Raw genomic sequence first — 24,747 nt, 5'->3', positions numbered from 1 at the left:
CTGTACAAACTCCTCTTCACGAGTGTGGCAGACAGTGCAGCGATGGGCATATACACTACATCATGCACTTACACCCTTTATGTCCAGCTCCCATGCTTCTTTATGCTCCAACAACCTAACAATTCCAACCATGACTTTTCACTGCGCATGGATATTTCATATAATTTGTAAAAAATTAAGGTTTTGAGCAATTTAACAATTTAAACAACTTGTTTTGACTCAATTGACAAACAAACAAATAAAATTCAACAACACATTAAAAAAAAAAAGTTTAAAAATAAATTGTAATTCACATTTTGAGACTAAGTAGCTGGAACAAGTGTGTTTATCAAAAATATCTGTTGATAAATTGTATGCCGATCAACTAATTAATATATTAACAAATGATTTTAGCTCTAAAAATCACATGTCTCCTCCAAATTTTAAGATATTTGTTATGTCCTTTGTTATCACAACTACAGTCTACCATCAGCTACACTAAACAATTAAAATGAAAAATATATTTTCTTACTGTATGAAATTTCCATGAGATAAATACTTAAACTACCATAATTTAAAACAGCTCTATTAAAAATGATTATTATAATACTGATTTTAAAAATGATTATTATAAAAATATTTTTAAAATAATCATTTAAAAATGATTATTATAAAATTCAGTCAAAGTTAGTTATCTCCCAAAATAAAATCATGCCAAAGAGAAAAGTGGAAAGTCAGATACACTTTAGAATCCACCTTTTCTTTTCATACATACCTCAGTATGCATCAGTTAAACATATTTAGCTGAATCAGCAGTATTGTGTGGGTTGTGCATGTTTACGGGTTTAGACAAACATTTGCAAATTACCTAAAAATTTCTGCAGGAAAATAACAGTTGGAGGCTCAACCACCGACAAACTCCCTCCGCTGTGATCTCCTGCAGCACAGCTTACAGTGTGATGCAGCTGACTGAAGGATTTCATGCACACGAGCACGCCTGGCTTAGTACAGTAAATCACTCCCTCTACTGACCATGGCGAGAAAGCTGCTGCGTTTTCAGGTGCTGTTCATCTGGCAGAAGTTTCAGAGGCCTGCCTCCAGAGAAAGAAAACAAACCCTGATCCGCTTCCCCACGAACGGCTCCCTGCGAGCCAGCCAGCGGCCTCCAGGAGGCTGTCCAGCCGCTCCGGCCCCTTGGCCCAGGATGTTTGGGTTAGAAAATGACTTTGCTACTCCCTCAGCCCCTTTCTCTAATTGCCCCAGAGGTAATTACCTTGTCTCCTTTTCACTTAAGAAAAACCAAGAGCCATAGTGTTATTGTATCAAATAGAAAGTAAAGTTTGCTAAAATTAGCCGTGTAATATTTTTTTAATAATTATTACAGTTAGAATAATAAATGTATTAAAGCAGAAGCTGTAATTGATGTATATATCAATGAACTATTAAAATAAAGTATGCAATAACTGATCAGCTTACATTCTGTTTGCTCAGCAGCATACAGAATGACTGAAGAACTAATCCTACAGAAAATATTTTACTAACAAAACATTTCCTCAAGTAATCACAATAAAAACATCTGCGAAACCGCAGCGGCCTGTGTATGATCACTCAAGACGTTTCCTTTATGGAAAAAAAAAAAGCCATACCATCAAGTAAATTCTGAATATGATGGGGGGCCATAATCGCAGAGGCCTGAGCGTGTCTTTCTGCCTTCCTCCGGCCGGGGACTGATAGATTGGTGCAGAGTGCAGATTCTCCCCTGGGTGCGATATATCAGGCTGCAACGGTCCAAGTACCATTATGAAACACACTCCAGGGTACAGCAATTCAGAGAAGACCAGAACACCAATGGAGCTCTCAAAAGATTTCTTCTTGTGCGGTATAGGCAAGGATGGAGGAAAAATATTTGACTGATAATTCTCCTCTACCCATGCGCAAACACGGAAAACACAGATACAGGTCGGGAAACGAAACCACCAAGTTAGAATACAAATAAGAAAAAAAATTATGTTTCACCTGCTGTAATACTCAAGAGACTTGTGCCACGTCTTGAAACGAGACACACGCTTGCTAACGTTATTGTTGGATTCGTGTCCTCCTTTTGAAGACGTCAGCGTCTCGCTATAGAAACAGCTGTGGGTTCGTCCGAAAAACGGTCCCCAGGGGATTCTTATCGAGAAAGCATCTGTCAGAGCCTCTGATTACAGAGCTGCCCAGCTGAGCGCTCACACTGTCAGACCGCTGATAACTTAACCTTCCTCCGTAGCATTTCTCGGCCACCGCTCTCCCCCTGGACCTGCTTCAAACGCTGCAGAGCTGCCGGGCCAGCGCCTTGTGTGGTCTCCTAAACGCATCTCAGTGTGACCTCTTGTTTTAAAACTCGCTCCGGCCATAGAAAATAGGACCCAGGTCGTATCTGAGTCATGATTTGGATCTCGGTGTGGGGTGAAACAATGTGGATCTCGCTGTGCTGAATGAAAACTTGGAGGCCTTTCAGAACAAATGTAGACAACGACGTCTGTGCCGCTAATGTTAACAGTTCCACTGATACCTGTGGCAAACTAAACACAGATGTGAAGGGATTATCTCATATTTTGAGGGCTGAATGTCGCGCTTAAGTGAAATCGTTTGTGCGTACATGTGAAGGGATCAGCGGAGTTATCCATCTTCGGATTCCCTTAAAATCCATTAACTTCATCATACTGTACTGCTTAAAGTGCCGCTGGGAGCAGAACAAACTCTTAACTCAATACATTACTGAGGAGGATTAACACAATGCAATACGGCTCTCTTCTGCCCTCTAGCCCCTCTGTCTGATTCATAATATTCATGAAATATTTTAATCAAATTCCGCTCTCAAGGCAGAACATTTTTATCCTCATTAAATAGCTGTGCAGCAAATTAATGTCAAAATTCAAAAAGGCTGGATTTTATTCTCCTCGTATATTTTCCTTTCTCTGTCTTCATCAGAAATCAAAACCAGATAGATTCAAAATAAACAGCAGAGGCAGCAGATTCATCCTTAAGGCTAGAGCGTTAGCAATAGATGAACATTACAACACACTGCTCTTTGTTGCTCTGATTTAAAACAAGCAACACACAGAGAACTGGTGCAATTCCTCAAAATCCCATGTTTCTGCTTTGATTTCACTGCAGGACTTTGATTTCAAAATGATAGTGAAATGGTAAACAAATTCCTGACGTGACCTTTCCTTCAGTTTTGTTTCTCATTATCAAAGTTTTTCCCTCCGTCCTCCGCCAGCGTCCCTCTCTTCGGCATGTCATCCTCCAACCGCTCAGGATCAGAAATAATACAAAGTGTCTATAAATTCAAGCTTCCCTAATTAAAGCCTTACCCCAGGACACGCTCGAAGATGGCCACCAGGCACAGGAATATATCCTCCGAAACTACACAAATTGGCCCATGCGCACAACAAATTGCATTATGATTACTGCACTGGCCCAAATGCTGTTCATCTTGATAAAGTTAACCCAAAGCGGGTTAGGCCCGTCTTCCCGAGTGCGGAGCTAAAAAAGGGGAGAAAGAATTACAGTTTCTGGCTGGGGCTCACTGTAAAAACCTGTGTTGTAAATTTCCAGCTCATCCAGAGAATCACAGGGCAGACGCAGACAATGCACACATCCATACACACACAAGTACATATACACGGAAACAGCCATGTAATTCAGGGCTTTTAGTTTGTCCGGTTTTGTTTTTGTTTTTTTGACAGTACTTATTATGTTTATTTATATTTCAGCGCTTACAGCAGGAGCGCGGAGGGGTTTGTAATTACTGTATCTGGACTCGCGAATCGTGTATCGAGTTCAGTTGAAATAACATGAGGTTTGCTTTGGCCCCGACTTCCTCTGCGAAGATTTCCTCAAACAAAACAAAAGCTATTAAACAAGAGATCAAAAAGCGGTGAGCCTGAAAAATCTGCATTAGGAGCCCAAGCAGCGGTTTCTCTGCACCACAGTGCAACAGACCCATGTGTCTGACCTGATACCGACAGCGGCTATGAGCTGCAGGGCAGGATGTTAAATGCCCAATTCAAGGCCTTTCAACACACGTCAGTGCTCATGAGGAACAAGGTGGTAGAGGATAAACAGAGTGCACGTGGAACAGACGCAGACATTTTTGAAAGCGTTAATTTTGAGTGTTTTTAGCAAGTCAAATTCACTATTATTTCGACAACACTGAATGCAGCTACGTCCAATCAAACAGCAACACACTGAGACAGGAAGTCAACAGGAATAACAAACAGCAGCTCTCCATAGGAAGAGTTTGTTCCTACTTTGAGTTAATTAGTAGGTTTGAGACAGAGAGCCGCACGAAGAAAAAAGCAAAAATCTGAAAACACAATCCAAACAAATTAGAACACACATAGATGCATGTTTAAATATGAGTCTTGCACAAACACACTCAATTAAATCCAAAACAAACAAACAAACACGCACTTGACCATTTGTGGCAAAGCTCAGCCCACACAGCTATTTCCCTCGCATGAATACGTAAACCAGATGCATAAACAAATACACACAATTCTCACAACTGTAAACTTTCCTTTTCTTACTGGGTCACTCTTTCTCTGCCCCTTGACTACTTAAGTCTAAATGGTCAATTAAGCAGAGCTTGTTTAGCTGATCTCCGTCCCAGTTTTATTATTGTTGCCATGTGCTGTAGTTATTATGTATGCCTCCACTTTTTACTTTATACCCGAGTGATCCCAACGTGCACTTCACATTCCCATGTTAAGCATGTGCACTGTGCTAAATATAGCCCTTCGCCCACATAATAATGACCTGTACTACGGAAATGCTGTGACGAAAGGTGTAGAAGGCCTTTGTTTGCTTTATGAAATCATGCAACGATGCGATGAAATACTTTACACCACAAATCGAGAATCAGCTGCAGCGAGCTGTCCTGGTTTTAATAACTCGTACCTCTGAATAGGAGGCAATGGTCCAGGGAAAGCCTCCCATGTCGAGCAATGATAATTACAGTTCTGAATCCACTCTTACCATGAACACTGAAATAATAATTATTATTTTGTATAATGCTATAATAATAGTTCCCCTGCGTGAACATGAGAGCAACACAAGGCTGCTACGAAAAAAAACGTGAGCTCTTGACTAAGACAGTTGTAAATTAATGATATACCCACTAAAGATGAATATGCTAATGGCTCATTATATCACTGCTCATACTGAAAATGTCTGGTTATATTCATCAAGTTGGAATTCACACATGATTTTCTATTAAGTGATCATTGGGAATTTGAACGGCTAAAAGTTTGTAACCTCATCATCAGGCTATATGTTTAAAGCTACCGTTTGCTGTGTGGAAAAACTAATATTTAACTATTACACTAAACTGTCTGAAAACAGCTGAATCAGAAGTCCCTGCAGTGCAGCCTCTCTTGGCCGACTGCTCAGACTGGGCCGTGCGCGTCCATGCGAGCTCCAGCGAGCACAATCCGGTAATTGCGCTCTACGTCTCAGCTGGACTCGCTTCAGTCTCCCTCCCCAAAACGCTTGGCCTGCTCCAGTCTCCCAAACCTCTGCCAGTGAACCGTTTTCATAAATCATGTCATTAAGATAACGTCGGGAGCGCGGCTGTGGCTCATGCATCACGCCACTTCACAGGATCCTCAGTAAACTGGGACAGTTTTCAGCTGTGTCCAGACCATAGACCGTCACTGGTCCAGACTGTCAGTGAAGCAGATGTGTGATTCAACTCAAAGATGAACGTCTGAAATGTATCACGAGCCTGCGAGAGGCCGAACCTGTACAACCCACTGGAACTCAAACTTGTCTTCAGGGATTACATAAACTAAAATCTGAATTTAATGGATAAATCTAAATAGTAGGGCAGTGCGGTTTTCTGAAATAGTTCAGTATTTTTCAATAAACAAAAATACATTTAGATTTTTCATGTAGATCTCAGAGAAATGTGGATTTTAAAGGTGATTTAAGAGGCAGTCATTAGAGTCACTGCTTGTTTGACTTTGGATGAGTGAGTGTCTTCGTCGTCAAACGCTGACTGAAGCACAGGAAGTCGACCACACAGCATCACCAGCCCCCGAAGTCTTTTAAAGCAGGTAAAAAAGAGGTTATTCATGTCTGCTCCAGTAACAAAGATTCCTCTGTGGTTGTAATAATGTCTCTATGCTGAACATTAGAACAACAACTCGTGGTATTATTTGCCGCGGGAGATATGTAGTCCATGGTTTTGCTTGGATATTTTTACAACATTCAAAAACAGCATAATTGTTTATTACAGTGACTCCAAGCCAACAGTCCTACTGCAATAAAATATAATTTAATTTTCGGCTATATGAGAGAAATAATTCAGGCCTCCTTTAAAATATATTGGCCACAGAAATTGTGCAAAAGCATTCATTATTTTATCATCACCATTTTATCTATTCTGGGATGCCAGACATTTGTAACTCATTAATTAAACTTCTATTAGACTTAATGCCTGTTCGCATTCAACTAATTTCTTATGACACTGCGATCATTCACATTAATTGTGGTTGAAGGAGATGATAAATCTTTTCTGTTTATTTAAGGAATGCATGGTGTGTTGTACTTTTCCATCTTAATGAGGGCTTACTTTAATTATACACCCTGCAGCGTACTATTTATTCATAAAATTTACTCCGATTATTGTGTGACATCACTCCAATCATGACACTGATAATCGATAATTCAGGAGGTGTTACTTCTTACATAACTCTCTAACCTTTACACGTTTGTCAAAAGTGGTCGATCCTGTCCTCGTTCAGAGACGCACACGTGTAAAGAGAAGCTCTGAGAACAAAAAAAAGACAGATGTGTCCTGTTAAGTAGCCGTCCGTCAGCACTATCATGGCTCATTTTAACCAAGCCATCCAAGACCCTGTGTGCACGGACGTGTGTCTGTCAAGGATGGAACAGAAAACGTAAATGGGCGCTATTTAATGCGAGCCAAAGAACATATTAAATATGAGGGACGTGAGCCTCTGCACGCCCTCCTACACTGAGACAGAAAAAAAAAAAAAAAAAAGAAAAGAAGAGGCAGAGCTGATTTAGAGGAACAGGCCAAGAAGCAACTCCATCCAGAATCAACATTACTTCAAACATGAGGTCATCTAAACATCTGTCTACAACATGTCCGCCGGGAGTTCAATCAAAGCTCCGCTCAAACGTGTACAATTGTTTCTGGAAATAAATATTAGGCCTAATTCGGCTGTGATTGGTGCAGCCACTCGGGAATCGCAGAAGGAAAAAATAAAACCAATGGGACACACACACACACACACACACACACACACACACACACACACACACACACACACACACACACACACACACACACACACACACACACACACACACACACACACACACACACACACACACACACACACTTTGTGTGACTTTATTTATTTGATTCTTTTCTTCCTCTCCTTCATTTAGACTAAGTGGCTTTATTTGTTCTTTCCCGACTGATTTCGGCCTCACTGTTTAAAACCAATTACACGTGAGCGGGGCTCTGACAGTCTAGAGGCAGAGCTGCAGTAATCATACGTGGGGGGGGTCTGTCTCATGTCGTTACAGTCCATTTGCTGGAGACGGATCGATTTACTCATGGAGGTTGTTTTTTTACAAATGCATCTACCAAGAAAATAACAAAAGACTTAGAGAAAACATTACAGCGGCGGACCTGCAACTTGATAGATTTTCTTTTGCCGTTTCTAAATTTGCTTCACTGTGTACTCGATCATGATGACATTATTATTTTAATGTCTATTTTACTCCTACTTCCCTTTTCCCCGATGAGAGAACACAGCTTGTATTACAGCACACAGGCTTCTCTGCACAGCACCAATGCATCACTATTGTCTCCATGTTTACAAAAGTTACTGCTGAAATATAACCACTAAAAAGTTGTAACGTCCCTTTACCATGAGAGGTAATATAGTGTGCAGCTACTCCCCTCTTGTGGACAAAATGGGAACGGTGGTTAAAATGAAGATAATTTCTCATGCTACATAAATCTCTCCAGAAAAATTAAATAAGTAGAATATTGATGTTCACAAATGTGTGGAATCAAAACTCATTTTAAATTAAATTACCAGAAATTATTGACAAAATACAGAAGCAGAACCAAAATATTGTATATTATCTATCAGATAAAAGTGTTTCCTAAACTATAGGGCTGCAAGTATGATTAATTACATTAGCGAATTGCTAATATCTGCAGATTAAACATTAATCTGCTATATTAATCATTTACTTGCTAAAAATTACCCATCACAACTTCATGGAGCCAGAATATTATGTCTTCAAATTACTTGTTTTGTTTGACCAAAATATTTAGTTTACAGTGAAATATGACAAAGAAAATTAATCTTCAAATTTTTGGCATGGTTTTACCATTTTGCTCTGACATAATTACACAATTAATCAATAATCAAAATAGATTATTTACTGATTGAGAAAACAATCATTTCAGCTTTCCTAAAATTAAGCAGGGTGTAATGGCGACCTCTCATTGCAGGTGAAACAAATCTAGAAGTTACAAATCTCAGCTTCCAAACTTTCATATCCTTTTAATACATTCATAAGATCCAAAGGGGTAAACTATCAAATATCTGACAAAAAGGCAATATCAATTTTCTCTCTCATCCCATTCTACATGAAGCAAACACCCCAGATCCAACCTGCCGCCTCAAAACTTCTTTCAGAATTAAAATAACGAAAGACCAAGCCGACCGGCTGACTTTGCATTTCAGCTCTTAGGAAACGTGTCGTCTAATATCACTAAATCAACATACAGGCACTCGACACACTTCACAGGTTTATCGCAGGGAGATAAAATGAAAAACACTTTACAGGGAATTGGAGCTCAGTTACAGCACTGACCTCTCAGAAAGGTGCCAACTTGCACCTCTGAATGTCAAACGGAGCTCAAATGACTTTACAGAGCAGAAAACGCAGCTTTAATGCATGACCGGGGCACACATAAATCCAAACCTGTCTCTCTCCGTCCTCAAGAAAAGTGCATTGAGAAGAAGAAAGAAAGCTCAGGAGGGACGTTAGAGGTGAAGAGAAACACTGGGTTCATTCTGCTTTGCTATAAAACCTGTGTCCCCTGATCGCCCCCTGGTGAGGACAGATGAGAACCTCTGGACGGAGACTCGGGACAGCAGGTTGTCAGACCCACAGGGCCTGTGATGTGTCAACAAACAGGAACAACCAGTAACCCCAGAGTACACACAACACCTCAACTGTCATAAGAACATAATGTAAAACAAGGACAAAACTATTTGCATGTTATGTCTAATAAAACTTTCTTGGTTCTCAAAATTAAAAACAAAAACCAGATTCTAAAATGATACGTTTGTTAGTAACACAATTGCTTGCAACTGTTAAATTGAACAACATTTCCCAGAATTACCTAGTTCCTGTTTTTCTCTGTTAGGATCTGCTGCTTTTCTGCATTTTTATATAACAGTAGAAATTTAGTTTGAGGTTTTGTTTTAACATTAAAACCTTTATCTCAAACAATTAATCAGAAGTATAATCAACAGATATATCAATCAAAACTACAAAACATGTCCATCACAATAGGGTGTACTGTTAAAGCAGCATAATTAAAAGGTTTTGTTGCGCAACAAGTGAAATCCAAAGTCTGATCTCCAGCCCTTTTATTTATCTAATATTATCTATAATTGTTGTGTTCAGCTGCACAACAGCGACTTTTAACTTCTTCTTAAATAAACCAGCTGGTGAGCAAAGCATTGGAGGGTAAATGAGGTAAGTGCCGGTATTGGACTTTTGAACTAAATGGCAAACAATTGGCAGAAACACATATTGGATACTGTACAAGCTGCTAAAAGAAACTTTTGACACAGCATGATGTGTTGGAGCAGTTGATGCCCTTGAGGTCAACAACATGAGAAAGCACTGAGAGGATAGTTCGTATCTAAGATCACACAAAATCTCTACTGAAGCTGTGTCATGGATTTTATTTAGATGATAGTTTCAGAGTGACGCAATCATTGGAATAAAAGACCTCTGCCAACCTCTTATCAGTAACCACGCTTTAAACTCTGAACCGCAGGCTGCAACTCATAAAAAAAGGAAGCTTCAGAGAACAGAAAACCAAGACACATGTGGCAGGTACCAGCACCAGATGGAGGGAAGTGAACACAGCATTTGCCACAAACTGAATTGGGAAGGTGAATACATTGTCTAATCCCAATGAAACAATGCACATGCCTCCACTTCACTCTGTTGAACTTTATAAACTTTTTAAAAGTGGGATTTATTGCAGGACTGTTGTATTAAGCTCTGCAGTAGTTTAAGCCAAGTGTTCCTTATAAACTGACAACTGAGTGTACTAATGTCCAGGCACTGCAACAAACACCAGCGTTTCCTAAATAACTGCGGCCACTGCTTCCGGATCAGGGCCGACACACAATACAGACCCGGTCTCCTTGTTCCGTGCTCTGTTACCCTGCAGCAGGTCCTTCCTCCTCGCTCCCCCGCTGACCTGCGCTCACTTTACAGGTTCATTTTAAACACCAACACTAATCAGAAGGTCACAAACAGTACTTGAAGTTTACTGTGTTTGTTTGAGTCACTCCAGAGTTTATGAGACGTATTAAAACCCATTGGAAAGAAAAGTCATGAGGGGAAACACTGGACACTTCAACTAATCAGTTGTATTTCACAAAAAGTGTCCATAATGTTCCCTCCTCTAAACCTAACCCTTTCCCGAATCTCTCCTGCCTCTACTAACATGACTCCCATATGTCTACATGACATAAATAAGACATTATTACAGTGTAAGAGCAAATTATAAAGATAGTGTAACCACCAGCTGCTGTCTCTGTCTTCGGCCTCAGCTCAAACTGAGGAAAAGGAGCCGTTACTCTGGTGAAGCTGATAACACCACAGAAGGGTTTTTACACTAGATCTAAATATATGTGCACTGTACAAGTGTTTAACTTTAACTTCCTCATTTAACTGTGTCACTGAGCAACTGCTGACAACTAACATCCATGACTTACTACCACCACTCGTGTTTCTGTCCCTTTCACAATGAGGTCGCTCTCTGTGTCTGAGCCTCCTTTACAGAATGAAAACCTTTTGAGTATAAAACTTTTCACAGGTTTAAACAACACAAATGTTTGACAGAATCCTAAACACCCAAACCAAATGAAAACTGGGACTAGCTTGTATAAAACCTCTTCCCTATTGGACAGGTTCTGGTAACATTTAGCTAGCTCGTTGTTTGTCTACTAACACTAAATACATATGTTTGTCTAAATGGTTGGTTTCTCTACCTGAAGGTTTGTTAGCAGGTCAACAAAGTGAATTATGTATAAATCAGTTAAACTAACAGGTGACATTGTGTTTTCTCATTAACCTGAAAAACAACTTTGGACGTTTCTGTGTTTTGTAAAAACTCGTTAGCAGAAGAATCTTCAAAGCACAAACTCACCAGACGTCAGCTAACATGACCTGTGAAGTTGGTTTAAAGTGAATTAAAACCTAATGAAGTTAAACATGGAGGAGTTTCCTCAGGTTCACTTCGGCCTCCATTACCGTCTGAAGGTAGCGCGCGCCACTTCTTCTTCACGCACTGACCGCGGCGCTGCTCAGCTGCTGTGCGCTCAGTGCTGCCACCAGCGGCCGATAGCTGCGTTACAACAATAATGACGTGAACATTTCCATTGATGCGGAAGAGCCTCATAGTAAAGGAAAGTTAAACAGTGCATAAACCCAAGGATTAAGAAATAAAAACTGAAATAAGACTTAAAAAAAATATGGTGATTGTTTTTTGACTATTTCAGAGGGGGAAAGAGAATATTGTCAGAAGGATATTGTAATCTATTACTGGGTTAATAACAGCTGTTTCAGAGTATAGAACAAGATGGTGAATATCCCTTGAATATCACGTTTCAAGGTCTTCTGCACAATTTAAGTTACTATCAGATGTTAGCAGGTGTTCGAGACATAACTTCAGTTGTGCACTTTGGCATCATCAAGTGTTTTTGGCCTTGTTAATCAACGATACAGGCCGAACTTGAGGGTACGCTGAGGCTAGCAGCAGCGTATGACATCATTTGAATGCCACATCTACGCAACTGTCTGAGTATTGTTGCTGACTGTGTGCGTCTTTTTACCATTTTAACTTCATCCAGCACGATAAAGCATCATGTCACAAAGCGAGAGTCGTCTTAAGCTGGTTTCATGAACATGATAGTGAGTTCATTGTACTTCATTGGCCTCCTGAGTCACCAGAAACCACAAGAACACCTTCAGAATGTGGTAGAGCAACACATTTGCAACATGAGCCGAAGCCAACAAATCTGTAGAGATTGTGTCCATGTCAAGATGGAGCAGAGGTTCAGAGGAATGTTTCCAAAATCTCGTGGAACTCATGCCAAGAAGACCTGAGGCTGTACTTCCAGCCAACGGAGGCTCTGCCCAGTTTGAGTCTGGTCTTCAGATAATTAAATATAACTGATAGACTGATGGACAGACAGATAGACAGACAGAGACAGACAGCAATGGTGGGATGTAACAAAGTACATTAACTTAGTTACTGGACTTAAGCACATATCTCATATATCTGTACTTTACTTTAATTTGTTTTCAGGTAACGTTCACCTTGACTCCTCTACATATATCACCAAATATCTGTAGTTACTACTCCACTACATCTTTTCAATGCATTGTGATACACATTGTTTTTTATAGTTTTAGAAGTTGTCAGTAATGAGAGGGGAACTGGTCCACTGATCCAAACAGAGCAGGCAGGTGACACAGGCCCCTGCAGAGACTGAGCCATAATGATGGAGTACACAGATGCATTAGGGCAGCCATTCTCAAACTTAAGAATGCCGTGGCCCAATTTGAAAACTGAAAAATGTGTGCGGCCCACCCACACCTTTAATCACAACTACATGATCCACACACAGGACTAGAATCATACATATTATTAATTTGATAGCAAAAATAATTGTGTATGAACGCAGGCATATGCAGTGCAAATCCAATAACATCCACATTTAAGCGTAACAATTTACAAAGCAACCAATGTAAAAAAACATGAAGTGCAAATAGTGTATTGTTAAAAATATATTCTTACTGTTTGTATAACAGAGCACAACAAGAATATCCGGGAGAAGAAAAACACATTTGAGGCGCAACCAAATATACTTAAGGCTCTCTCAACGTATTTTTAAAAGATGCTCGAGGCTTGGATAAATATTGTCCATGTTTAGTTTCTAAGTGGCGGCGGCGCACTTTACATGGTCCCAGGGTCTCGTTAGCTAGCATCTCAGCGCACAGCACACACACACACACACACACACACACACACACACACACACACACACACACACACACACACACACACACACACACACACACACACACACACACACACACACACACACACACACACACACACACACACACACACACACACACACACACACACACACGGGGGTTGTCCTCTGGGCCAGCGACAGGTCCTCACTTGAGTCCTCTTTTTAGTTTTGAATGATTCAGTTGGACTTCCTGATTCCCCTTCGTCATCAGCAGCTTTCCTCTGCTCCATCTTGCTCGACCCAGCTCACAACAAAGTTCTCCCTCACCTGTGATTCACCTGCTAATGATGCGTTCAGGTGTTAATGTGACAGTCACCTGCTATATAGGTCAGATAAAATAAGAACAACGTGGAATTTAAATCTCTTGTCTTTGTTTCATTACCTGTGATGATTACTTTTTTTTAAATCAATCATTGGTGGTTTGGTGGTAATCAACGCTTACTTACAAATCTGAAACTTTTTTATCTATTTATTTTCTGATGACCTCTCACGGCCCACCTGCAGTGGCTTCACGGCCCACCAGGGGGCCGCGGCCCACACTTTGGGAATGACTGCATTAGGGAATAGGCAGTACTCTGCAGGTACTTTTACTTCAAATACCTTGAAGTTGATTTAAAACCAAGTACTCACTTACTTTATCAAGTAGAAAAGTTAATGTGTTGCTTTTAAAATGTTTGAGTATGAAAGAGAGAGAGAGAGAGAGAGAGAGAGAGAGAGAGAGAGAGAGAGAGAGATAATAAGATAGATAGATAGATAGATAGATAGATAGATAGATAGATAGAGGGAGGGAGGGATAGATAGATAGATAGATAGATAGATAGAAGCCAGAAAAGTATAAATGTTTCCTCTCTTTTCTTTTCCACAGCTTCTTTCTTTCTTTCTTTCTTTCACTTTTCTTTTCTTTCCTCAGTTATTTCCTGTTCCAGGGGATAGATCACGTGGGAGTGGGAGAAGAACTTTGGCAACACTTTGTTCACACGCGTGCTGATCTGCGCGTGCGCGATAACGACAAGTAACACTGTGTTCCGTGTCTTCCGGGAAGCGTCTCGCGGGGACGTCGCCACGTTACGTCGTCCCCGTGTGAGATGGACGAAACGTTCGGCTGCATGAACCGATGGTGAAACTGTTGCGTAACAACCACGAACACTTTTGTCCGGAGTTGTTAAAGCGACTGTCGCGACTCACCCGCGGATCCGCCGGCGACGATCTGATGCGACGCCTCCCGGAGGAGACTCCTCTTCTTCTTCTCCTCCTCCATCTCCCTGCTGCTCCGCTTCCTGCCCAACAAAACATGCGACCCAGCCGCGGCGGGCTCGTTACCAGCTGCCTCACGTAACCACACACAGGCACAAGAAACTACAAACAGTGTGTGTCTGAGCTCCGGAGGACACCCGGCCTCACCGGTGCTGTGCTGCTCCGCTGGCCGCTCCCTGCCCGTCTCTGGTCCCGCGGACTTCAGTGGCTCCGGTCGGCAGCTGCACGCTGGACGGAGCTCGGCAGCGGTGTGAGAGGCTGAAGCTAAATGCTAAAGCTAACGTCTGGAATCAATCAGCTGCACAGTTCAGCCTCATGTCGCCTCACTGACACGAGAGATATTCAAAACACGAGGATCAACACTCACAATGTGCACACACACTCTCACACATGTGTAAATAAAGTGTCACTGTCCACACACACTGGGTCAAGTACTTTGTTTAACTTCACTAAACTATCGATTACTTCAGTCTACATACATTTACTCAAGTACTGTACTTGACTATATCAAATTTATGTAACTACTACATTTCTTATATATATATATATATACTGTATATAAAGATTTTATGTTGCCATGGCTACAGATAAAACTGCTCAGCAATATATAAAGTAGTTCAAGTTAACTCCACCTTGATCAGCAGTGATATTAAAATGCTGCTCAGTAATAATATTTCCATAATATAATACATCTAATATAAATCTCAATGGCTCTAATCCGCCTCATGTTTTCTTTTACTTTAACTTCATTTAACTGATACTTTGAATATACTGAATATATATTGAGACTTGCGATAATACTTGAATATCTATATCTATTGTTTTATTGTTTTTATTTCATTGTATTTATTTCATTGCTGCTCAGTATAATTTCGTTCCCTCGTGTATCTCATGTTTTGAAATGACAATAAATCTTCTTGAATCTTGAATCATGAATTTAAAAACTTAAAAAATAAAACTTAGGGAGCTTGAATCCGATGAATCAGCTGCTTCTTATTTCTAACAGATTATTTGAGATTTAAACTCTTACAGGTGATTTGAACTGTAGAATCATAAAGTTTGATTAATTCACTGTTTTAATTAATCCAGTGATTATTTTGACTAACCTGCTGCACCCCCCCTCTCAGCCAAGGTCAGCTTGTATTGTCTCCAGCCTCTTGGATAAGCGCTGTAGATAATAGATGAATGTCTAGACCAGTCATTCCCAAAGTGTGGGCCGCGGCCCCCTGGTGGGCCGTGAAGCCACTGCAGGTGGGCCGTGAGAGGTCATCAGAAAATAAATAGATACAAAAGTTTCAGATTTGTAAGTAAGCGTTGATTACCACCAAACATTTATGATTGATTTTTAAAAAAAAGTAATCATCACAGGTAATGAAACAAAGAACGCATCCTTAGCGGGGGCATCACAGGTGAGGGAGAACTTTGTTGTGAGCTGGGTCGAGCAAGATGGAGCAGAGGAAAGCTGCTGATGACGAAGGGGAATCAGAAAGTCAAACTGAATGATTCAAAACTAAAAAGAGGACTCAAGTGAGGACCTGTCGCTGGCCCAGAGGACAACCCCCAAGCCTGTGTGTGTGTGTGTGTGTGTGTGTGTGCTGAGATGCTAGCTAACGAGACCCTGGGACCATGTAAAGTGCGCCGCCGCCACTTAGAAACTAAACATGGACAATATTTATCCAAGCCTCGAGCATCTTTTAAAAATACGTTGAGAGAGCCTTAAGTATATTTGGTTGCGCCTCAAATGTATTTTTCTTCTCCCGGATATTCTTGTTGTGCTCTGTTATACAAACAGTAAGAATATATTTTTAACAATACACTATTTGCACTTCATGTTTTTTTTACATTGGTTGCTTTGCAAATTGTTACGCTTAAATGTGGATGTTATTGGATTTGCACTGCATATGCCTGCGTTCATACACAATTATTTTTGCTATAAAATTAATAATATGTATGATTCTAGTCCTGTGTGTGGATCATATAGTTGTGATTAAAGGTGTGGGTGGGCCGCACACATTTTTCAGTTTTCAAATTGGGCCACGGCATTCTTAAGTTTGGGAATGGCTGGTCTAGACTATAAACACCAGGAAATAAAAGATAACAAACGGCCATGATGCTCATAAGCCGTCACATCAGAGGAGCTGCTGAGAGGGAGATTGTTTTATTGTCCGACCAACAGTCACAGAGACATCAGGTTCACTGTCGTTACAGAGAGACAAACACACCACAACCAGCAAATGTCAAATAAATGACTTAATATTATTCAAACTGTTAATGATTCATCTTCTGTCAGCGAATCGATGAATAGTTTTAGCTTTAGATTCGAGGCTGTTGTTTGTTCCTCGGAGCTGAAATCCATAAACCAGCATCACAGGTTCTTGTAAAAGGAGAAAACTACAAACTTTTTACAGCCTCGGGTTTGAGTCTAAAAAGACAACTTCTCTGTCTAAATAATTCAAAGTCACAAGGAGCCACATCAAATATTGACAGACAGCTGATATTTGACACCACACGTGTGGAACTCTGAACAAAATGGTACAAACAGCCTCGGAGACATAAAATATGAGACCTGAAGTACGAGGCCTCTTACATAAACGGACCACTCCCCCTCTCCTGACTCTGACCCCGGCTTACGTAACGGGAAGCTGCAGTTCAACTGTTTATGAAACAGCTCAGTCACTGAGTCACTTCGAAGTGAAGTAACTCACGAGGTCTTAGAGAGAGACGCTCATTTCAGATTTCCTAATTTCTTAACAGGCAACGTGTCGTGTTGTGTTGAGAAAGTGTTTGACCCTTTAAGTTCTACAGCTTTTATTCTAAATCACACTTTCACGTATAACATCACTAACCTGTCACATAAAAGCAGCTTTCAGGTGTTGGCAGTGAACGGCAGTGAATAGAAATATAGAACTCTATTCTTTTTAATTAAGAGCACAATCAGATGGTTACTTTATTTACGCTGAATAATAACAAAATACATTTTAATTGAAATTTTAAGCGTTGATTCATAAATAAGTCAAAAACTGACTGTAGCTGGTCCGATGTGAAGCTTTACTACAGCGTCTTTAGTCAAGTACTGCACTCCAATACAGTTTTGAGGTACTTTTTGTTTCTACACAACACTACATTTAGAGTTTCTATGTTACAGATGAAGATTTTACACAAAATCAGCCTCTAAAAAATGACTTTTATAGAATAAAATCTGTCTAACACTATATAAAGTAGCTCAAATCTGCTCCACCCGACCGGCTCCAACAGAAAAGTGTTGCTTATGTGTAAATACATGACTCATAATAATGCAGCCACGTGATATTTGTTTATTTATGGGATTGTGTCTCGTCACCTTCACGTGTCACAGAGTAAATGTTCTGATACGGATCTGAAAACGTCCTCCACTGCAGCTTCTCTGTGTTTTTTTGATGCCACTAAATAAAAAATGTTTCATCTCATGACTGTTGGACAAGGGAAAGTTAAGATATTACAAGTTTCAAGTTGTGCTGTCACTTTTTTAAAACAATTAAAAATTTTATTTTTTAGAAAATGAAACACAACAATCAAAAACCTCATGAATGAAAGTGAGGAAGAACGTGTGTCTTTATATAATCTGAACACACGTCCCTCTGTACACACACACACTATTCAAGGTAAATATCATTTTCAAATTAAACCTCTGTTATGTTAACACCCAGTCAGTTACTCTAAGGTTTTAATGGGAGGGTAGCAGAGTTCCCATCCATACCACAACACTGTAATATGTTACTCTCAATTCAATCTGATTAAAGCTGTTATAAAGCATGTGGTCCGGGGCCCAGCGGCACCGTGGAAAAGCAACATGAGTTACTCTCCCTCCTGATGAGAAGCGAAGGCGCAGAGGAGCCGAGCAGCGAACGTCACACTGAACATTTCATATTCTGTGTGAGAGCAGCTTCGGGACGACAGGAGCTTCAGACGTGCTGTAAAGAAAAGTGGGATTTACAGCACATATTTGGCAGGAAAATGCCATTAGCACCCTGACCTCGCTGAGTAAGAGAAACAGAGCAGCTTCCACCCCTGCAACCTCAACCCCAGTAAAACACGTGGACTGGGCAGACTGAGCAGCACCAGCACTCACTGTAAGTGTTTAATTTATGGAGATGCTGAATGAGAGAAGACGTTTCTCCAGCGACACAGGGTGTAGTAGGCACAGTGCTCATTTTCTTCTCTGACTGAAATATTAATTGTGTTGCTGTTGGATAAACCTGGTGTTTCCTGAACGTGTTTTTGTTAAGGGGGGGGGGGCAGAGAAAGTTTTTGCTCCAGCTGTGACGGATTCAAGAACAGACGTTATTCTGTGACCTGAACAGTTTTAAGCAGCCGACTGTGAAAAGTGTGGCAACATGTCTGAGGAACAGAAACAGAACCGCAACATCCTCTTGGTTTTCTGCAGAACTACACCTGCAATATGTTCAATACTGTAAATACAGATTGTTCAGTAGAAGTAGAAATACCACATTGTACTATTACTTCATTATAAGAATTAGTATTGCTTTAAAACTCAAATTTAAAGTATTACCAGCAACATGGAGATTGAGGATTGATGCAGTGTGTGATATGTGTGTGAGTGACAGCTTGAATATTAACATACTAAACACAAATATAAAATATAATCTTATTATTGAGTTAATGGTTACAAATATCAATTATCAATAATAAATGTCCACAATTAGCCTGTTGAGTTTTTAGTTCTTTATTTTTTATAGAATACTTTTCATATTTAATAGACCCAGTGGACACGGCTCATTATACTTAATATACTGATTATTTGAAGTTCAATTTTGCATTTATTCAAACATGTTTTTAGAATGTTAAAGCAGAATTGTCATGTTGTATCTGTTAAAAGGTGAATTTACTTGTTTTTCTGTGTGGTTTACACAGAAAGGCCCCTTGGACAAACCAGGATCTGAACCGAGAACCTTCTGGCTTTGAGTCGACAGTGATAACCTGCATGGTAAATAACTAATCATATTGTATATGCAGATCTGTTTGTAAAAACTCTGAATCTGAAAAGAAACTACAACTTTTAGATAAATGTGATGGAGTCGAAGGTACAATATCTTCCTCTTGAATGTATTGAAGCAGACGTATAAAGTAACATAAAACAGATGTGTTTTACTTAAGTTCAAGTTCTTTAACTTTAAACTTAAGTATTTTAGTTGAGGTATTTGTTTTCCACCAGTGAAAGATATGAAAAGAGATTATAAAGAAATGATGGAAGTCCAATGTATTTATTTTATTATAACCACTCACACATGCACACGTACAGTCGACATAAAGACAACATCTCTCGAACCGTTTGACTCACTTTACAACAGACGCAGTGACAGACACATTCTGCTCTTAAATTATTCTGCTACATCAACACAAACGTGACAGAAAAATCATTTCCTTTGAAACAAAAGCAAAAAAAAGAAAATGTTGGAAATAAAATAAATAAGTAATGAGCATGACAGTGGTTTGATCCAAAACAGTTCAAGTCATTCAAATATTTTGGTTTGTTCTTTTTAAAAACCTAACCCCCCCCCCTTTTTTATCATATGATATCTGAATATGAAAATCACTGCTGAAATATCACAGATTCATTAGACTGACAGTAAATGAAAAAAAACCTTCCCATTTCCTTATTGAGTACCAGTTATATTTTAAAATTCACTTTCACATTAAAAAATATCAAAGGATTATCAAAGGTTACGAAGCAGCCCCCCCCCCCCCCCCACGTCTCAAAAGGAAAATCCATTTGTACTTGGGTAGAAATGGATTTATACACAAGATTTATTGTATTAAATTTCAACTTGATTTTACATTTTCTATGATGGTAAATTCATCATCTTTGGTTGAATCTGAATACGACCCAGATCCTGGGAACCTGTGAGAGACATTTATTTCTATTCTCTGATATTTTAAGGCCTGAAGAAGTCGTAGATCGAATAAAACAAGTGTGTGAAAAGTCACGGTGAATAATGACAGTGACACACAACACTGAATTTCAGCCAAACCAGGCTGAGTGACAACTGACAACCTGTAACAACGTCCATTTCCACGACACAGAGCTGAAACCCTGTTGTTGTAGAAATAAAAAGTCTAAAATATCTCAATCTAAATCTTCATGAGAAACACTTTTAGAAAAATAATCTCCTACTGCTTGTTCTGTACCTACAACCCAACGCACTCCAGAAGGACTGAAGCCTCTGGCGCCTCCCTGTGCTCAGTGAGTCTTGTTACTTGCAGGATTCACAGTAGCGTGGGGCCCTTGGTGGTGTAGTTCATGGCGGGGAAGTGCCTGCTGTCCACGTCCCAGTGGCCGAGCGGCTGGTGCGCGGCAGACGGGAGGTTCGGGTTCCAGTGGTTGATGTAGCTGGCCATGAGCAGAGTCAGCTCCAGAATCTGAGTCAGGACACATCAGAGCGACAGTAATGACTTTAACATCAAGGTGCGATGGAGTTTCATTCGATTCGGGGGAACCGGGAGACGAGTATCGTGTAAAAACCTGAGAAACCCCAATGATCTACAATCAGGAATTGAATTACTCTCATTAGTTTCACCTTCTGCAGTAACGTGACTCTGTGTTAAAGCTCCGTGTGGATCTGCTCATAAAATAAGATAAACAACCAGTTTTCTCCATTCTGGTCAGTCAGGGCGGATTTTTTACTCTTGTCTAGTTTCTTCATAAAACGTCAACATCTCAAACTCCCACATTCCTGCTCCCCTCAGCTGCAGATGCTGCAGATCAGAGGTTCTCAGCTTCTTGTTATTACAAACCCCTGCAGCCCGGTCAGATGAAGTCAGGTCCTCCAGTGCATCATCACTTGGAACAGGAGGTTATTGGGTATAAACAGGAGAACAGGAGGTTATTGGGTATAAACTTGTCTCTGCAGCGGAGTCTTACCTTCGGTTTAACCATCCCAAAGAGCAGCTTCTCCACACTCTTCTTGCCGACCCCCGGCTCCCTCTGCTGGCTGACGACCACCATGAAATCGTCCCGGCAGCCCCCGAAGGTGATCACACACTGGTACGAGTAAGTGACCAGCGTGTGCTGCGACATGAAACACATGGCCAGGGTAAGAAAAAGTGGAAATGGAAACAAACAAGGAGCACGTTCAGATTTTATTGAATGGAGCTTGAATTCATCCAGGAAATTATTTTGGTTTCTGCTTTTTTAAAGTTCAAATTGAGTGTGAAGACGTGTGACATAACTTCCAGCGACATATTGTGATTTTTCACTTTCTCTTTTTCTTCCTCTGACTTTTCTGGGAGCAGATGAGCGACGCCGATGCCAGACCAAGAATGAAATGGGTCAACATGGGGCTGCTGGAAATTACAGAGCTCACTTTAACATTGTTTACACTTTGGAACTTCTATCTGTCAGAGTCGGGAACGTCACATCTGAGGCCGGCGGTTTGATTTTCTTGTGGATTTCTGGTGTTTGAAACGCCACAGAATCAAAATCCTTCCAGACCAGCGGGTCAACAAAACCCACTTCAGAGCTGCGGCTCTTTCAGCCGAGCGCTGCAGCCGCAAAACTGCTGAAATAAATCTTTTAGAACCCTTAAAATAAAACAAATGTAAATATAAAAAGGCAAGATCTTCGAAATTCTACAATGCTCTCGACCTGCAGTTGAACGACTCCCACGACCAGTCAAGCTACAGGACATAGGGTCACAACCTCGCCCTCTGAGTTGTGGGGTTAAATAATGAAAGTGGGCTCCGATTCCTGGCTCATCCAGTCGTGCCGAGGTGTCCTTGAGCAAGGCACTGGACCCTAAATACCCCCTGATGGCTGTGTGGTATGTGATAGAAAAACCTCAGTGTATAGAAGAGTGTGAATGAGACTTTGAGTCAGTTGACTGAAAACACCCAATTTAGATACAGTCCATTTACCAAGTAAAGCGTTTTGCGAGGTGACCTTTGACCTTTGACCTTTGACCACCAAAATTGCATCATTACATTATTGGACGGACACACTCTTCTTTCCTCGTATGTCATGTGACAACATGTGACCACATGTGACATGTTGGTGTGGATGAGGTGTTTGCTGTGCACAGTCTCATGCTCACCATTGTGTAGTCCAGCACACACAGTCCATCCTCATTGACTGCCAGCCACACCTGGCTCTGCTCCACAGGAGAGGGGGGGACAGGCTGTGGACAGACCAAACAAAGGCTCGTGTTACACGTGTCGCAGCAGCAGACACACAAAGTCCTGGTGGTTCCACTCTGAGCTCACGAGAAGCAGAACAGTGGACGTTTAGGTTCAAGACAAATGAAAAGTGTTTTTTCTAATCCAGAGCAAATCCTTGTGAGTCTGAATCCACACCAGCAGCATATTGTTTTCACCGCTATCTGTGTGTGTGTGTGTCTGTGTGTGTGTGTGTGTGTGTGTGTGTGTGTGTGTGTGGACAAAATAACTCAACAATGCATGGCCGTTTTTTCACCATCACCGTATTAAATGGGAGAGAATCTGTAGATCATACCAGGACGAGAACTTTTAGAGCTAATCGGTCAAAAGTCGAGGTCCGAAAAACAGACTTTCTAATATATCTCCGCAAATAGTTGGATGAAGAGAAACAATCTAAAGTTTACATTGATCAGAACATCATATTAGATATCATATGATAAGTGATGTCACGGATGGTTCAAAATGCATTTTTCCAGTTATCTATCTGTACATCGACCCTCCAATGCACAAATTTTCATTAGGTTTGTAAAAGTCACATATTCACAAACGACAATGAGCGAAGTCGACTGTATTCACTTTACCTTGGCACTGAAGAGTTTGGCTCCGAACAGGGGCCACTTCCGGGCCACAGTCAGGTAAATCCTCACACACTCGGATGCACTGCACCCACGTAGCAGAGACCACTTAGTGGCCAGACGCTCAGTCAGGTCTCTGTGAGGAGGAAAGAGACATTTATCCACCACATGGAATCTGAATCTGCTCCGTCTCCGTCTGACGTACATGCAGATGGATCCATCTCATACATCCAGGTATAACGTGTGTGTGAGGGCAGGAAGTTGTGTCATGTGTTTTACCTGAGCTGCTCTGAGCTGCAGTCCTGTTTGTAGCGTTTGGGGTAGAAGCGCTCTAAGGCCTGCAGGAGGATCAGCTGAGATTTAGACTGAGGAGAGCTGGAGGGAGAGGAGGCAGCGGGGCGCTCCAGGTCACCATGTTCCACCTGGAATCAGAGGAAACGAAGGAGCAGAGGGGGTGAGGAACAGAAAGGTGGTTTTAAAAACACTGTGGACAAGGTTTTTATAGATCAAAACAAGACCTACATCTGTATCTGTGTTTACAGACCTGAGCCATGAGGGCAGCCACCTCCAGAGCCAGCTCTTTGTTCACAGGGAAGTGGCCTTGTTGAACTTCGTCGTTCACCTGATACGCCAGCAGGAGGCGCTCTCGCTCCGTCTCTCCTTTCACCTGAGCTCTGAAACACAGCCTGCACATGAAGAAGAAAAGAAAATGAGAAGCTGGAATTTCAAACACTTCATTTCGAGGATTGAAGGAATCTGATCACAGCCCTGAACACAGATTACATCGCCAGCTTTTACTGTGTGGCCTGTGTTCTGCGCTAAAACAGATGTTTATAACCACATAATAAAAGATGCCAAGATAGTGTGTGTGAGTTGGGACCCGTTTCCACCTTTAAAAGCCCAGATCTGACGATAGAAATCCTACCTGCTCTTGTAGGTTAGTCGAACAATCCGAGTCCCCTCGTTTTTCCCAGGGTGCAGCTCCTTCAGGGCCTGTTCCCACTTGGAAATGACATCACAGATCTGACAGAAGGAATAAAAGTCAGTCTCAGGTCGGACGTATGAAATCATCAGGTGGATAAACACAAAGACACTGATCTGCCCGGGAACGACTGATGTGCTGTGTGAGCCTCAGTGTCTCCGATGGGCTGGAGGAGTTTCACTGACCATAATTAGAACGAAGTGGAAGCACAACTTTATTATTGAGTGGAATTTAATAATAGTTTATGTTGGAATATGGCTTCATCTGAAAATCAGAAAGTCACAGCGGGGTTTGGACGGCCTCAATTTGTCTAAACAGTCCCTAACTACTTCCTACTGATCCTCTTTGGATT

The 24,747-nt window shown here is 41.0% G+C and overlaps 2 protein-coding genes across 5 annotated transcripts in view; both read right to left on the bottom strand.

The window, feature by feature from the left end:
- slc25a21 (solute carrier family 25 member 21) overlaps nt 1-14,940 on the bottom strand; it is an 86,710-nt gene extending 71,770 nt beyond the window's left edge. The window contains exons 1-2 of one of the 3 annotated variants that reach the window (XR_004612690.1): nt 14,778-14,937; nt 14,562-14,653 (exon numbers count right to left, since the gene is read on the bottom strand). Coding sequence is in view for 1 of the 3 variants with exons in the window: in XM_034576050.1 (XP_034431941.1) it covers nt 14,562-14,634 (73 nt within the window). In the remaining 2 variants the exon portion in view is untranslated. Of the gene's footprint in view, nt 1-11,479; nt 11,568-14,561; nt 14,654-14,777 lie in introns of those variants that run through there. The other 2 variants (XM_034576050.1, XM_034576051.1) reach the window with 2 other exon arrangements.
- A 5,733-nt stretch (nt 14,941-20,673) lies between these two features.
- Nucleotides 20,674-24,747, bottom strand: part of plekhh1 (pleckstrin homology domain containing, family H (with MyTH4 domain) member 1) — a 29,860-nt gene continuing 25,786 nt past the window's right edge. Inside the window, exons 24-30 of one of the 2 annotated variants that reach the window (XM_034576047.1) lie at nt 24,339-24,436; nt 23,958-24,099; nt 23,693-23,835; nt 23,420-23,549; nt 22,718-22,801; nt 21,550-21,696; nt 20,674-21,047 (exon numbers count right to left, since the gene is read on the bottom strand). In XM_034576047.1, coding sequence (XP_034431938.1) covers nt 20,895-21,047; nt 21,550-21,696; nt 22,718-22,801; nt 23,420-23,549; nt 23,693-23,835; nt 23,958-24,099; nt 24,339-24,436 — 897 coding nt within the window. In that variant the 3' untranslated portion in view covers nt 20,674-20,894. Of the gene's footprint in view, nt 21,048-21,082; nt 21,495-21,540; nt 21,697-22,717; nt 22,802-23,419; nt 23,550-23,692; nt 23,836-23,957; nt 24,100-24,338; nt 24,437-24,747 lie in introns of those variants that run through there. The other variant, XM_034576049.1, reaches the window with a different exon arrangement.

Source organism: Hippoglossus hippoglossus, chromosome 22 (genome assembly GCF_009819705.1).
Source record: "Hippoglossus hippoglossus isolate fHipHip1 chromosome 22, fHipHip1.pri, whole genome shotgun sequence".
NCBI lineage: Eukaryota > Metazoa > Chordata > Actinopteri > Pleuronectiformes > Pleuronectidae > Hippoglossus > Hippoglossus hippoglossus.
The sequence above is the reverse complement of the archived record's forward strand: the minus strand, read 5'-3'. Positions and strand labels throughout refer to the sequence as shown.